Source organism: Stenella coeruleoalba (assembly GCF_951394435.1).
Source record: "Stenella coeruleoalba genome assembly, chromosome: 1".
Classification (NCBI taxonomy): Eukaryota; Metazoa; Chordata; class Mammalia; order Artiodactyla; family Delphinidae; genus Stenella; species Stenella coeruleoalba.
The window spans coordinates 145,448,378-145,461,976 of NC_137169.1; the positions used below are offsets into that span (position 1 = coordinate 145,448,378).

The following is a 13,599-nucleotide window of genomic DNA, read 5'->3' on the forward strand; positions in this document are numbered from 1 at the left end:
TGCAGCACCTTGTGTGTGGATGTTGAGAGGACTAGTAAAGGTGCGGAGTTACACACTGCTGTACTATCACTCTCCAGCCATCTCTCTGATTCCTGGTTCCCTTCTAAGCACCCGGTGCTTCGTCAGAATCCCCACTTTGTTATTTATCCAGGGGACTTGGTTCATCTTCAGTCTGCTATTCTAAGTACCATATATTCTTTGGGCAAGAGGCTGGCACTTGAACAGGGAAGGAGCTTGAATCCTTCGTCTGTTTTCACAGCTCAGTTCATTCAAATTGATAATCTCTGAAGGAGAGGATGTGAGTGGAATCAAGTTGTAGAGCCTGATCTTATCACTTTATCTGATCAGCAGCCTATTTCACAGGTTGGATGCAAAGCAGGCGAGGGTTGAACTTGACAGCTCAATTAAAAAGCAACAAGTTTGGCTGCCACTGCATCTGCTGTATCAGAGTGACCTGCAGGGCAAGGCTAGCTTCTGGTGTAGCTGTGTATAAAGATACTAACTTTTTAGAAGACAATAACAGGACTAATCCGTGTCAGTTGGTAATCTTCTATTTTACCAGTTACAATAATCAAACTTACGGGCATTCTTGTTTTATCTGTAACCTACTACCTTCCCTCCCCCACACTATTTTGAAGCCAATACCAGACATCAGTACATATGTAGTATTTCTACACATATCTCTGTAAGATAAGGGTTCTTAAAACACACACACAGTCCCAGCAGCATACATAAATTGGTAATTACTTAGTACTAAATATACAACGGGTGCTCCAATTTCCCCCATTGGCTCAAGGTTTACAGTCGGTTTGTTCACATTGGGATTCAGCAAAGATCTGTACATTTCATTTGGTTAATGTCCTTAAGTCTCTTAATCTACTAAATTCCCTATTATTTTCCTTGCAATTTGTTGAAGAAACTGTTTCACTGGACATAGCAATCATTTGTTGTGTAGAACCTCCAGTATCTGGCTTTTGCTGACTGCCATAGACTTAAAAAAAAATCGTTTGTGATTTTACTATGTGCATTCTCACCCATCACAAGCTGTCTGGTAAGAAGATACTGTTAGCTTCTTTCATAGATGAGGGATCTCTGACAGATAAGTAATTTGTCTAAAGTGACACACCAAGTGATAGGATTTATATTTAAATCCAAACCCACTACTTTATAAAACAATTTAAAGACATTCAAATTTATTGTGCTTCTATCTTCTATGAAACTTCATGAGTCTGTTTTATTGATTGCTTTAATTGTATGGAGAAAAATCTGTACAATTTCAAGTGTCATTTTCTTCTATGAACTACACAGTTAACTAGAATCAGTAAAGAAGTGTGCCCTTAAATGTTTTACCTATCTTTGACAAGTTTTTAACAGTCAATTTTTAATCTAGGGTGTAAGTGGCCATCTACAGACCAAGGGAGGTTTATGTGTGCAGTGGCTAATAGCATAAGCTCAGGGGCACCTGGCTTAGAATCCCAGCTCCTTCATACCAGTTAATTTATTTAAGCCTACTTCCCTCATTTGTAAAATGGAAATTAGAGTATATGCCCCATGAAGGTACCTTGAGAATTAAATGAGAATGGAATGAGTGGCTCATCCATAGTGACTGGCCTAAAGCAAGCACCCAGTATATTAGCCCAAAGGAATACCTGTTCTGTACTCATGTTACTCAACGACCAAATAGTGTGTGCGTTGTGGTTAGTCCCTCTCATTACCATTCTTGCTCCTGCTTTTGATTCTTGGTCTCATTGCTGAAGTAATAATATAGCGTAGTCCCACGGTTTTCAAAACCCACCAGTGTGGATCAGTGTCAGCTGACAACATACAATTACCTGACGTGTTAACAAATTTGACTTGTGATCTGGAAGGTGGCTTCGAAATCTAAAAGTTAAAAAAGCCTTCAGTTGAGTCTCACGTGCCCTTGGATTTAGGAGTTAAAAGCACAGGCTCTGGAATCAAACAGGGGTTTGAATCCCAGTACTATCATCTATTAACTGTATTTCCGTCTCCTTAAGCCTGAGTTTATCATTGAAGAAAAGTGAGCAATACTTGCTTACAGAGATAGAAGTTTAAATAATGTATATAAGGCGCCTGGTACCCAATAAGCACTCCAGTTATTTATACAAACACTAGGAGAAAGCACAGAAAGAGAAAGGAAATTAAAACCAAACCAGTTGAATAGTATCAGTTCTTTGTGGACAAGAACACAAAATGTTACTGAAGTTTTTTTCATGCAAACCCATTAACAGGGGAGAAAGAAAAAATCTTAACTGAAAAGTTTTTTCATGCAAATCCATTAACGGGAAAGAGAGCCCATTTATACATAGTGTGAAAGAACTTTTAGAACAAGTTTTTCATTGATAATAAAATCAAGACCCCTTTTCTGAATTCATAGGCCACAAACTGGTATTTTTCCATTTGGGAATGAGGGCAAAGTTATTCAATATTTGGAAACTATTTGGTATACAACTCCCAATTCAATGTGTAGCTGCATTTTAAAATTATATTCAAAATGAGGAAAAAGCCACACAGAACTTAAATGAAGAACATTAGCACATTCATTTATTTGAATTCTAGATACGGCCTATCACCATGGCTAATTATGTCTTGAATAAGATGTTAAAAGTCTTAAATTGTGTATGAGGGACTCCAGTTGCATCAATTTAATACAGTGACCAAAGAAGCCACTAATCCTCGCATCAGAAAAGGAAATTAAAACTTGCTGAAAATTTGTTCTTGTTCTTCCGTTTCAAGCATTAGCTATACATTTCATGCCGATTTAACATTTTGTTAATTACGTGATTGTACTGTTTCCTATACAGCAAGCCCATGTTACGCACGCTCATCAGGTTTGAGGGAGGAGAGCCCACTGCCACAAAACCAATGGCAGACACCTAAGATTCTTGGAAGTAGTGACAGGATGATGGGGTCATTTTGTTTGTTGAATGTTCTTTAACAGTTTTAAGTTTTTCTGGGAAAAATTTCAAGTAGAAGTCATGAAATGATGTAACTGAAGACCATCAACTTTTCTTTTGCTTAAATGAAAGGGAATTGAATTGTGTTTTTAAAATACAACTCTCTTAAGATTTATTAAGGTTGGGAAATTTTCTTTACCTGGTGCTGGGATCTGGCATGAAACTTTAAGCTAAGTCTGCAAAGTATAGCTGTATTTAAAGACTTCAAGTAGAAAAAACTTCTCTCTTGCCTGTTGATCAGAGGAAGTGGCAAACCGTACCTTTAAGGTGGTGAGCAGTAGTGTGGAAGCATTACCTCTCTCTGCCTCATCACTGGATCTGCTATCCTGAGTCTCCACTGATTGCCTGCCAAGTACTAATTTTTCACATTTGCACTTCCTTTTACTGTGCAGACCACCACTCTTAGTAGTAAAAATCATAAAGCCTACTTCTGTAATAATTCACCCTGATGGGCAATTGGTTTTCTTTTCTTTTCATAAATACAAATGTACTATATAGGTTTGTATACATTGAATGCTTTCTCCAAGGATATCTTTAAATAACTATATATTTATTTGTTATGAAATAAATTTTAATTTCAAACTGGAAATATATTTTCTCCCCTTGTCAGCATATCCACTGCCTAAACGCATAATTTCAGACGCAGTAATGTTTTTGAACATGCGGCTTATGATTCCTTTAAAAATGCAAATGTTCCTGAGAGTTTTCTAAATTAATCCATGATTACACACAACAGCTTTTAAAAAAACAGATATCTCAACTGGCAAAGCAGTGCTCTGTTAGACACCACTAAAAAACTCCAGGTAAATCTATGGATGTCAAATTCAGCAAATCAATTGTTTTAGGTAAAAATAGTACTAGTTAGACACTCAGGCTAATGCCTATTAGGAGATTTAACACAGCAACAATTACTTAATTATTCATTCTGTTTATTGGATTGAAAGGGAATACAAACGATTGGTTAAGTGCTATGCACTGACATGGAAAAGGTGTATTAAAAAAAAAAATCCCAGGAAAGCAAATCAAAGTTAATGTAGATTCAATTGAACAAAAATTTAAAGACATTTAATATACTACACATTTATAAAATAAAAGTTAACAAAGGGTGTTTTGTAAATAATTAGTAGAACAAGTGAAAATAAATATATCAGAGACCTGAAGTTTCTTATGCTTTAATGAAATAATAAAGCAAAAAAATTTAAACTACTAAATATAATCTGAGAGGCAGTTAAAAAAAAAAACCCCAATATTTAAGAACACAATCCTTTGAAACATTTAATCAGTCCATAGCAAATAGTTATTATATATCAAAAGCTCTAAGTTTTAACTAGTTCCACCACAATGCCATGTAAATCTTGACAATTTAGAAATCTTGAGATCAACACTTAAGTTCTTTTCTTGATCTCTACAGCTTGGTTTGTAAGTACATACATGCTTTTGTGGATCTATTCCCCTCGCCACACACACACATTTTCAAGGAGCCAATAACATTTTTTTCCATCTGTGCCTAAAAATGTTCCGATTCAGTTTTTAGCACATTGACCCTGATGATGAAAATGTTTTAAGTTAAAGATGGGGACACAATTTCAGTCTTATAAAAATATACCAGTATTAACCAAACCTTCAATTCAGAGAGGGCACTTCACATGTGCACGAGACTTTTAGTGAAACTGACAAGAACCCAGGACAGCTGTTTCCAGGACTTTTTATGAATTAAGTAATCTCTTTCACACAGACACACAACACACACACGCACACATTTTTATTCTCTTGGTTTCATTAAATCCAGGCTATCTGGATTAAGTAGATAAGGGATGGGTTTTTATAGTTTTTGTTTTTGCAACTATAGGGCAGCTACTATAACAATAGCTTAACAACACTGAAAATTTTCGATTAAGTTCACCCTGTTTTTAGAAAGTGTCTTAAGTATAAATGCAGATTCACCTCTTCTTTTAAAGTTAGCGGTTTAAATTAAATCCGATATGGTTTTTGAAATGGAAGTAGTATTTTGGAGAACAACCCCGAAAGAGAAGTTGCTAAAATCTAAATGAGAAATTAAAACGAAATAAAGATATTTATACACTTCAGAGATGGGACAAAAAGGATATTAAGAAAAATGTCTTCTTTCCTCCCCATTCAAAAGTAGCCATTCTTCTGCTGTGAAAGAAACTGACATGGATATTTCCCTTTCAAGAGATGTACGTTATATTTACCACTGTGAGCAGAGGTGATAGGGTCAGTTCTTGTGTGCAGGAACCAACATCCTAAAAAAGAAAATTTCAAGATGGGGAGGGGTGGGGGAAAAAAGGGTTTTCTATTAATGTCATGAAATGCCACTCCAGAGGGAGAACACTCCTAATAATAAAAATTACCATACTACTACTAGTGTGATTTCAAATTAAGAAAATACTGATAAAAATTGATTTTTTTCCTTTCAATTACCAAGTTATTTTAATTACTTAAGTTTATTTTTAAAGTTAGGTAATCCCTTTCTGTTCTCCCACCCACTGAAATGGGCCAATGTGTAGGGGCATTTGCAAAAAAAATTTCCTCTGTTTAAACTACTTACCTGGTTAAATATAACATTTACCTGGCCAATAAGAGCAAAAGAAATGTAGCTAGCTAGAATGAACACTAATAACATACAAAAACCCAAACTGAAACTTTGTCATCCCTCCCAGCTAATTCCCCAACTCTAATTCACCACCCACACACCAGTCTTAAGAATCCCCAAATCCAACACTGTACTACTAATAACCAGTTATTTGGAGGAAAAAGACATTTAATTTCATACGTGCTCTAGCCCTTAATCAATGAATAGTAACAACAAAAAAACATTTTTAAGCACATGGAAATGAGCCTACTAACCTGATTTTTGGAGCCAAAATTCTCCACTCTATTTTGATCTATGTGCAAAAAGTATTGGTACTTTTCAGTTTATACATTTGTTAGTATCTTGCAGCTGGCTTGGTAGTATTCTCACTCTGTATATTCTCACCTCAAGCCTATATAGAGACTACAGCACTGTCAGAAGTTTTCAGTTAAGAGCTATGAGTTAGACCATCCTGCTATCAGGTTCTTTGTACCATAAAATCCTAGGTATCTTCATTTATTTTACCTTTCTAGCACAGTCGCTGCATGGCACATGCATGAAGTAGACGTTTACAGCAAATTGGCACAGTAAAGTACCAGTATATATAGGAAGCTGCCAGTTAAGACAGACTCGGAACACAAACTCACCTAGCTGCTATAGAAACCTTTGCATAGTTGTTACTCCGTTTTAATGGAGTTATGTTCTTGTAAAATGTGCCTCTCTTTTACTCCACTTTTTTAAAGTGTTTTTAACTGTACTTCAGAAGCACTCTGAAAACTCAGATCTAGGGGTGGCTGGGTGAAGTATAGTAGACTTGAGCGCCAAATTGCCCCTGAATGGGCACAAATCTCCGTGAATGTTACACATGTACCATAGCACACTGTAACCAAATTTGTAAACAGCTGTGGAGTTTCTATGCCCACATTTTGTTAGTGATGTTACCATAGAGATTGGGGTGTATTAATGGCTTCAGGGTATACATGAATCACTTAAAATATGAATGGATTTAACTGTACTGAGGTAAAGAGAAGTTGCCACTTAATTATATACAGTTACCAATGAAGATTTTATTCAAGCTTAAAGTAAAAAGTAATTTTAGTTACGAAAAATGAAGTACCAGATAAACTGTAACATAGTTATTTTAACTTAGAAGTATCAAAACAGGAATTCTTGATTCTCTAAGTGGTGGTCTCTGCAAAATGGAGCTTAAAGAAATCTTTTACATTACCAATTTGATAAAATAATCTGCTGACCACGATCTATCATTTTCTGGGAGAATCCGAGCTATTTTAAGGCCAATTGTGTTTTTCTTTCTTCTCCCCTTCCCTGACTTTACCCATTTCTCCCTGCTACCTTCCCCTACCCACCCATCCCCCGATGGAAGAACTCCTAACATCCAAGCCTTTCTCTTCTTTGTGGATCCTGAAGGAGTCTACTCATGGTAATAATATATTGTAGACTTGGCTGGGCCGAAAGGGAACAGTGTAAGACTTTTTCTTCACCAGAATCTTATTTTGGGGGTATTCCCACTCCTCTTCCCAACGTAACAGCTATGGTCACCATATTTATATCCTCTACTAAAGAGGGGAGAGAATTTCCAAGGAGACTAAGTATGTTGTACTCAGCTGTTACGGGGTTTAAAAGCACAACGTGAACATCAGGCTTTTGGCTTATTTTAAACGTGAAATTCTCAAAATTAAAAGTGCTTTTCCATGAAGGAAACCCTTCCTTAAACTAAAAGGGGAGGGGAGAGGGAGACTATCCACAGCACCAGTTTAGAATGAGGTTCAGTATGGCAATATCTGAAAATCTGAGGAGAAATATTCTTTAAATTTACGTATCCCTATATGTCAAAATATTAAGGGCAATTAGAGAAATGACTCCTAGGTTTTAAACCCAGTTTAAGTATGTCTGTAACCTGCTGAATTCTTCTAACAAGCTCAGTTATACTATGAATTTCCAAAGTGGTTATATCTGCTGACTTCTACTCTCTTGCTAGATCACACCAAAATGATTCCCCAAGTTGAGAACAACTTGGAACAAGCTTTGTTGAAAACCTGGACTGACTACTGATCTCTCATGTTGGTATAAATTTAAAATTCTCGTTATGAATCTTGAATTTCTTGACGATCAGGTACTGATGTTCCTTCAGGAATAAAACAAAAGGGGGAAAATCTTCAAAGCGCTACTCTGAACTTCCTGTGTGATGTCCTTCCAAGCACTGTTTCTGACCATGTCTCATGTGGTATTCCAGAAGAGCATCAGTTTATACTGCATATCTAAGTCATAGAGGAAACTCTTTTTAAGCTGGTTTAGATTCCAAATGTATACAAATGAAGTCACTTTAATCCTATAAATACTTCTTAATTTATTTTTAAAAAATTGTGCTGTTAACCCTTTTACGGGGCAACAAGCCATGTGAAAAGTACAAAACTTTTTGTCAAATGTAATATTGAGAGTGCTTTTGACATAGTTCACTGGTTTATCATCTGGATCAGTATATACTGCGCAACGGGCAAGGCTAGAATCCATGAACCAAGCTGCAAAGATCTCAAGCTAAATAAGGCGGAAAGATTTGGAGAAACAAAAGAAGGAAATTCTTTCCTATCCAATGTATACTCTTCAGACTAATGCACTCTTTCTATCAAGCCTTCTAAACTGTTAAATAAAGTTTTCCAAACAAGCATTTAAACTTCATTACACAGAAGAGCAACAAGAATGGATCCTGCCCGACAAAGGCAGGAGGGAAAAAATTATATATACTGAGTTCAATGGGTAAGCCTGAATGTAGCACAGTTCTTCACAACCGATGGGGGGATAATTCAACATGGTGTCCAACAACGTTCTAACGACGTGCTTCATCTCAACTGGTTACTATGAAGCAAGGTGTAAATGTTTGGCCCCAGTCGGGCTTCAGAAATGGTTCTTTTTTCATGACGAGCATGTCTGTCCAGCTATCAATCATGTTTGTTTGCACCAAATCCCAAGCCATTAAAATACGACTAATTTTAAGTTAAACAGAAGTCGTCTGCTCCAGATTCGCCATCAACTATCCATGCTACTGCATTCCTCTGAATGAAGACAAGATGAAATGTGTATTGGGGGAAAAGAGGAAGAAGAGGGGAGGGGGAGAAAAAAGTTACCAGTTAGAAAGTTTTAAAATCAGCATCATGCCATTACAAAATATCGTAACATTAGAAAACAATCACATCGAGGCAAATTCTTGATACTTTCATCATTATCGTTAGAACTGTGTCCACGTCACATCTTAGGCTATATATTACAGTCTAAACTCAGGATTATTTTGAAAATTGGAGAACCCAAGAGAATAATCATATTGGAATCTCATACTTTAAAAATGAACCTTGAAATACTTATGCAGAATAGAAAAATCTTCATGGTAGTTTACAATAGAAGAGAATAAAGAAGATCTGGCAGTCCAAGATAAACTGTGCATCATAACTATGTATTTAATTCTCCTTTCAGTGGCTCAGTTTGAAATTCTGCAATATCACCCTACACTTCTGTGTGTGTGTGGGAGGGGTAATGTGTCAACAGCTCTACCGATATAAATTCACACACTCTACAATGCACCCATTTAAAGTGGACAATTCAATAGGTGTTAGTATATTCACAGGATTGTACAACCATCATGACAATTTTAGAATATTTTCATCACCATTAGCAGTCGTAAGCGAACCCTCACCCCCCCATCCTAAGCAACGACTAGTCTACTTTCTCTATGGATTAGCCTCTTCCGGACCATTTCATGTAAATGTAATGTAAGAGCACCACCGTAGGTGCTCTTTTGTGTCTGGCTCCTTTCACTTAGCATATTGTTTTCAAAGTTCATCCATGCTGTAGCATGCATTAGTACTTGATCCTATTCTATTTAGTACTATTCTATTAGTACTTGATCCTATTCTATCTATAGTCCTCAAAAAAAAAAAATGCAGTTTGGAACTTTACTGTTATAATAAAAGGTCAGCAATTCTCTTTTTTGAAATTGAGTTAAGTGAAATATTTTTACTTCAATGACTTATAGTATCTTAGGATATCATGATTTTTGAATGTCATTTCCTTAGCTTCTCATCTATATTTTTCCAAAACGTCTATTCCAAACAGGTATTAATTAGAAAAACAAGTTTTCAAGTGTGGGAAAAAGAACCCAGAAGATGCCTGCATAAAAGGCATTACCCAAATTTCTAGTTATACAGAAGCTGTTTTCCTATTTTAGGTATAAATGAAATTTTAGGGCTATACCTATGTTGCAAAGCACAACTGAAAATTGCTGAATTAGAACCAGTGCTTACAACTGGGCCAAGTTTGGCTCACCCACAATAATGAGTATCCACAATAGCTAAGTTACCAAATAGCAGTGTAACTTTTGTTTCACAGTAGAAGCATAAACACACCCTTAAAGGTATGTCTAAAATAAATCCACTTACAAGGTAAATCTGTTACTATATACCTAATGTTTTCCTACTTCTTCAAATCAAATGTTTATTTGAAGAAATAACTTCCAAAATGACTAATAAAATTAGAAAAGCACATATAATCTCAGTTATAGATCTCTAAAACATCTAAGAGAGTGGGGCTTGAAACCTAAAAAAGGACAACAACGAACAATAGGAGATCAACAAGATTTTTAGTTTTAGCTGATTTCAGAGGAATGTTAGAATGTCATGTAGTGATGTACAGATACAAAAAGGTCCTTGAAGGTTCTGAATAACTGAACAGTAATTCTCAAGCTTTTTGACCTGTGTGCTCTTCGTGCTTTTTACTCTCATCTTTGGCTGTACATCCTCACCGACCAGTGAGATCTGGTCAAGTCTTTTACAGTTTGAACCACAAAGACAAAAGCACAGAAAATACGCTTTTAAACCACACATGCTACCCTGACAACCCTCCTCCTCTAAGAATAACTTAACTGAACAAAAAAATCTGTTTCTGTTTCTAGGTAAATTACTTCTTTCTAAGCAAACTAAATATTTTTGCTCTCGTTATCTCCTCTCTCTAGTACCAATATCTTGCTCAATTAAGCTATGTCCTTAACTGTCAAGCTTTTTGGCTTTGGGCTTTCTTCAAGTATCTGGAAGTAGTGGAAAAAACCTTTCAGACCTAGATTTGAAGACCTGGCAGCTCTCAACAAGTTAACTAGTCTTGCCATGCTTCAGTTTTTACATCCACAGAAATGAGGATAAAAACACTTCTACTTCTCTTACAGGGCTATGAAGATGTTACGCAAGACAGTGTATATAAAGGGCCTAGCAGGCTGCCTGGCACATAGGTACATGATAAATTTTAGTTCCCTTCTTTTTCTCTATTGGTATTAACAGATATTTATTTTTAAGGGTAAAACCATAATCAAGATCATTCTAAAGTTGTTCAAATTTCATATAGTTCAAATTTCATATACTAGCTAGTTTTCATGGGTATGAAAGTATAAAATACTTCTTGCTTGATGAAGCAAGATTTTCAATAAAATTTTGAAAGTGGCAATACTAACTGGATGTAAATGAGGTGGCACATTGCAGCTTATTCTCCCCAGTGTCACCGATAAAACAAACAAACAAAATACTGCTGTGTCTTAGATTAATTAAACTTCTGCGGAGATATAGTGTACAATCTCTAAATGAGGGAAAAAAATTGATTGTATCCTACACTTTTAATAAAGTACCGCTTAAAAATGCTACAACTTTATGATAAGCAGGGCAACGTTTCATCTGGAGAAAACACAGGGATACTGTATGATAGTTACCTTCAATATTCTGGTGGTCTATAAAAGGCGCTGGTCCCCATATTCTAACGGTGCCGTCATCTGAGGCGCTGGCCATCATAGATGGGATCTGTGGGTTCCAGCTCACACAGTTTACGGTGCGTGTGTGCCCTGTCAGCTCTGCGATTGGCAGTTCACTACGTTTGTGCCAGATGTAAACCTTGTGATCTGAATAAACAGTAATTCAGAGAAAAGTCAAGGAGTTGTTACATATTAACAAAACCAACTGATTTTAAATTTACTGCTCATTACACACAGAACGTATAACTTATTAGAACTTGAAAGGACAACAAAAACAATGTGAATAATTTAACAAACTACCTTTTGAAAAAAGCCATTTTAATAAAATACACATTTTTTTCCCTGTTACTGATGACTGACTAGCTTGCAAGTCACCACAAAATCTATCTGTAATATCCTGTAATACATAATATATAATTACAGTCAAGATCTTTGAATATAAACAAATCTAGGATAGAGACAGATTCTATGGAAATGAGAGGTGATAGAAAAGCAATGTATCCAAATTCAAATATAGCAATTACGATAGCTAAATACTGAGTGCTTATAATGTACTAAGTATATTATTATTATTATTTTTTAATTATTATTTTTTTTTGTGGTACGCGGGCCTCTTACTGTTGTGGCCTCTCCCGTTGCGGAGCGCAGGCTCTGGACGCACAGGCTCAGTGGCCATGGCTCACGGGCCCAGCTGCTCCACGGCATGTGGAATCTTCCTGGACCGGGGCACGAACCTGTGTCCCCTGCATCGGCAGGCGGACTCTCAACCACTGCGCCACCAGGGAAGCCCTTAAGTGTATTATTTAATCTTCACCATCATCATGAGGTGGGCACTATGCTTATCCCTTTTATGGATGGCGACTGAAGAAGCAATCTGCTCATGGTTAACAGCCAGTAAATGGTGAAACTGGGGTTGAAATCCAGGAGGCCCTGCTCAAGAGTTTACTTGTGAGGCTAGACAGCATAATAATATGACTTCGTAGTAGTCTATTTGTAATCTCATGAAGTGACCATAAAAAACAAAAACCCTGACAACTTTGTGATAAAATAATCTTCAAAAACAAACAAAGCAAAACAAAACAACGGACTAGTACAGAGTAGAAGTTCACAGTACGGGCTGTAGAGTCAGACTACCCAGTCCACACGCTCCCTGTATCACGGACCAGCCGTGTAACTTTGGGCACATTACCCACTCTTTGCAACTCCTCTGTAAACGGGGATCTGTACTTACCTCATCATGTTATGAGGATAAAGTAAGTCTGTACATGAAAAAGTGTTTTGCACAGAGTCTAGCACGTAGTAAACACCATGTACTACCACAAAGAGTTAACGAAATAGAAGTGATGGCTTTTCAGCAGAAGGCAGAATCCCAGGGTAAATCAGAAAAGTGTCCTATCTGAAGATCTGTCAATCAACTATGAGATCAATGTGGGAACTTGCAGTGGATGTGCTGCCAACTGAGGAAACTTCAGAGTGGTGAAAAGGTAATAAACTTGTGGTTAAAAAAAAAAAACATGCCCTGGTTTCAACTTACAAAGATAAAAAGTTGGAACTGTTTCTGAACATTTTTTTGAGTATGTGAAGCAAAAGCTAAAAGGCACTCACTGAAGTACTGAATTTATCTTTCCTAGAGGGTACTTATTCTTCAATCATTTCTGAAAATAATTTTCTTTCAATAAAATAAAATTAGCAAAAGGAAAAAAAAGCCCAGACTAGCTATGTTTCCCCTTGGACAGAGCAAGTCCACAAAGAAAGATTACAGGCTTGAAAAGTGTGAATGCAACTGAAATCTGCCTACATTTGGATTTGCAAACACATACCCGAGGAGGATATTTGCTGAACAGTCAGCAAAAATTAAGATTTGATGTAGTCAAGGTCAGAATGACAGGCTTTATGATCAAGCTCTGCTTACTGTACCAGTTTAGGGAATCCAGTGCCTATGCAGAGGTAAAACATAAGTTTTTCTATATATTTCCAGCACAACGAAAAGGCTGGAGTAATGGCATAACTTTTAGGGGGAAAGGTTTCCTAATTGCTCTATTTTATACTGACATTCATATATTTGGGGATTTGGAAGGTTCTTGGAATATATTTCTGACAATAAATGACAAATGGATTACTGTGGTCATCTTGGGAGATAATATAGTTGCTATATCCACTTGGTGTTGAAAACACTTTTAGAACCATTCTAAACCACCTGAATCATGAGAATGCTAATCTCTTTCCATCAT

The 13,599-nt window shown here is 36.5% G+C and overlaps 1 protein-coding gene across 2 annotated transcripts in view; it reads right to left on the reverse strand.

The window, feature by feature from the left end:
* Positions 1–3,926: 3,926 nt before the first annotated feature.
* Positions 3,927–13,599, reverse strand: part of WDR26 (WD repeat domain 26) — a 43,232-nt gene continuing 33,559 nt past the window's right edge. Inside the window, exons 13-14 of one of the 2 annotated variants that reach the window (XM_079920061.1) lie at positions 11,330–11,515; positions 3,927–8,639 (exon numbers count right to left, since the gene is read on the reverse strand). In XM_079920061.1, coding sequence (XP_079776187.1) covers positions 8,614–8,639; positions 11,330–11,515 — 212 coding nt within the window. In that variant the 3' untranslated portion in view covers positions 3,927–8,613. The remainder of the gene's footprint in view (positions 8,640–11,329; positions 11,516–13,599) is intronic. The other variant, XM_079920062.1, reaches the window with a different exon arrangement.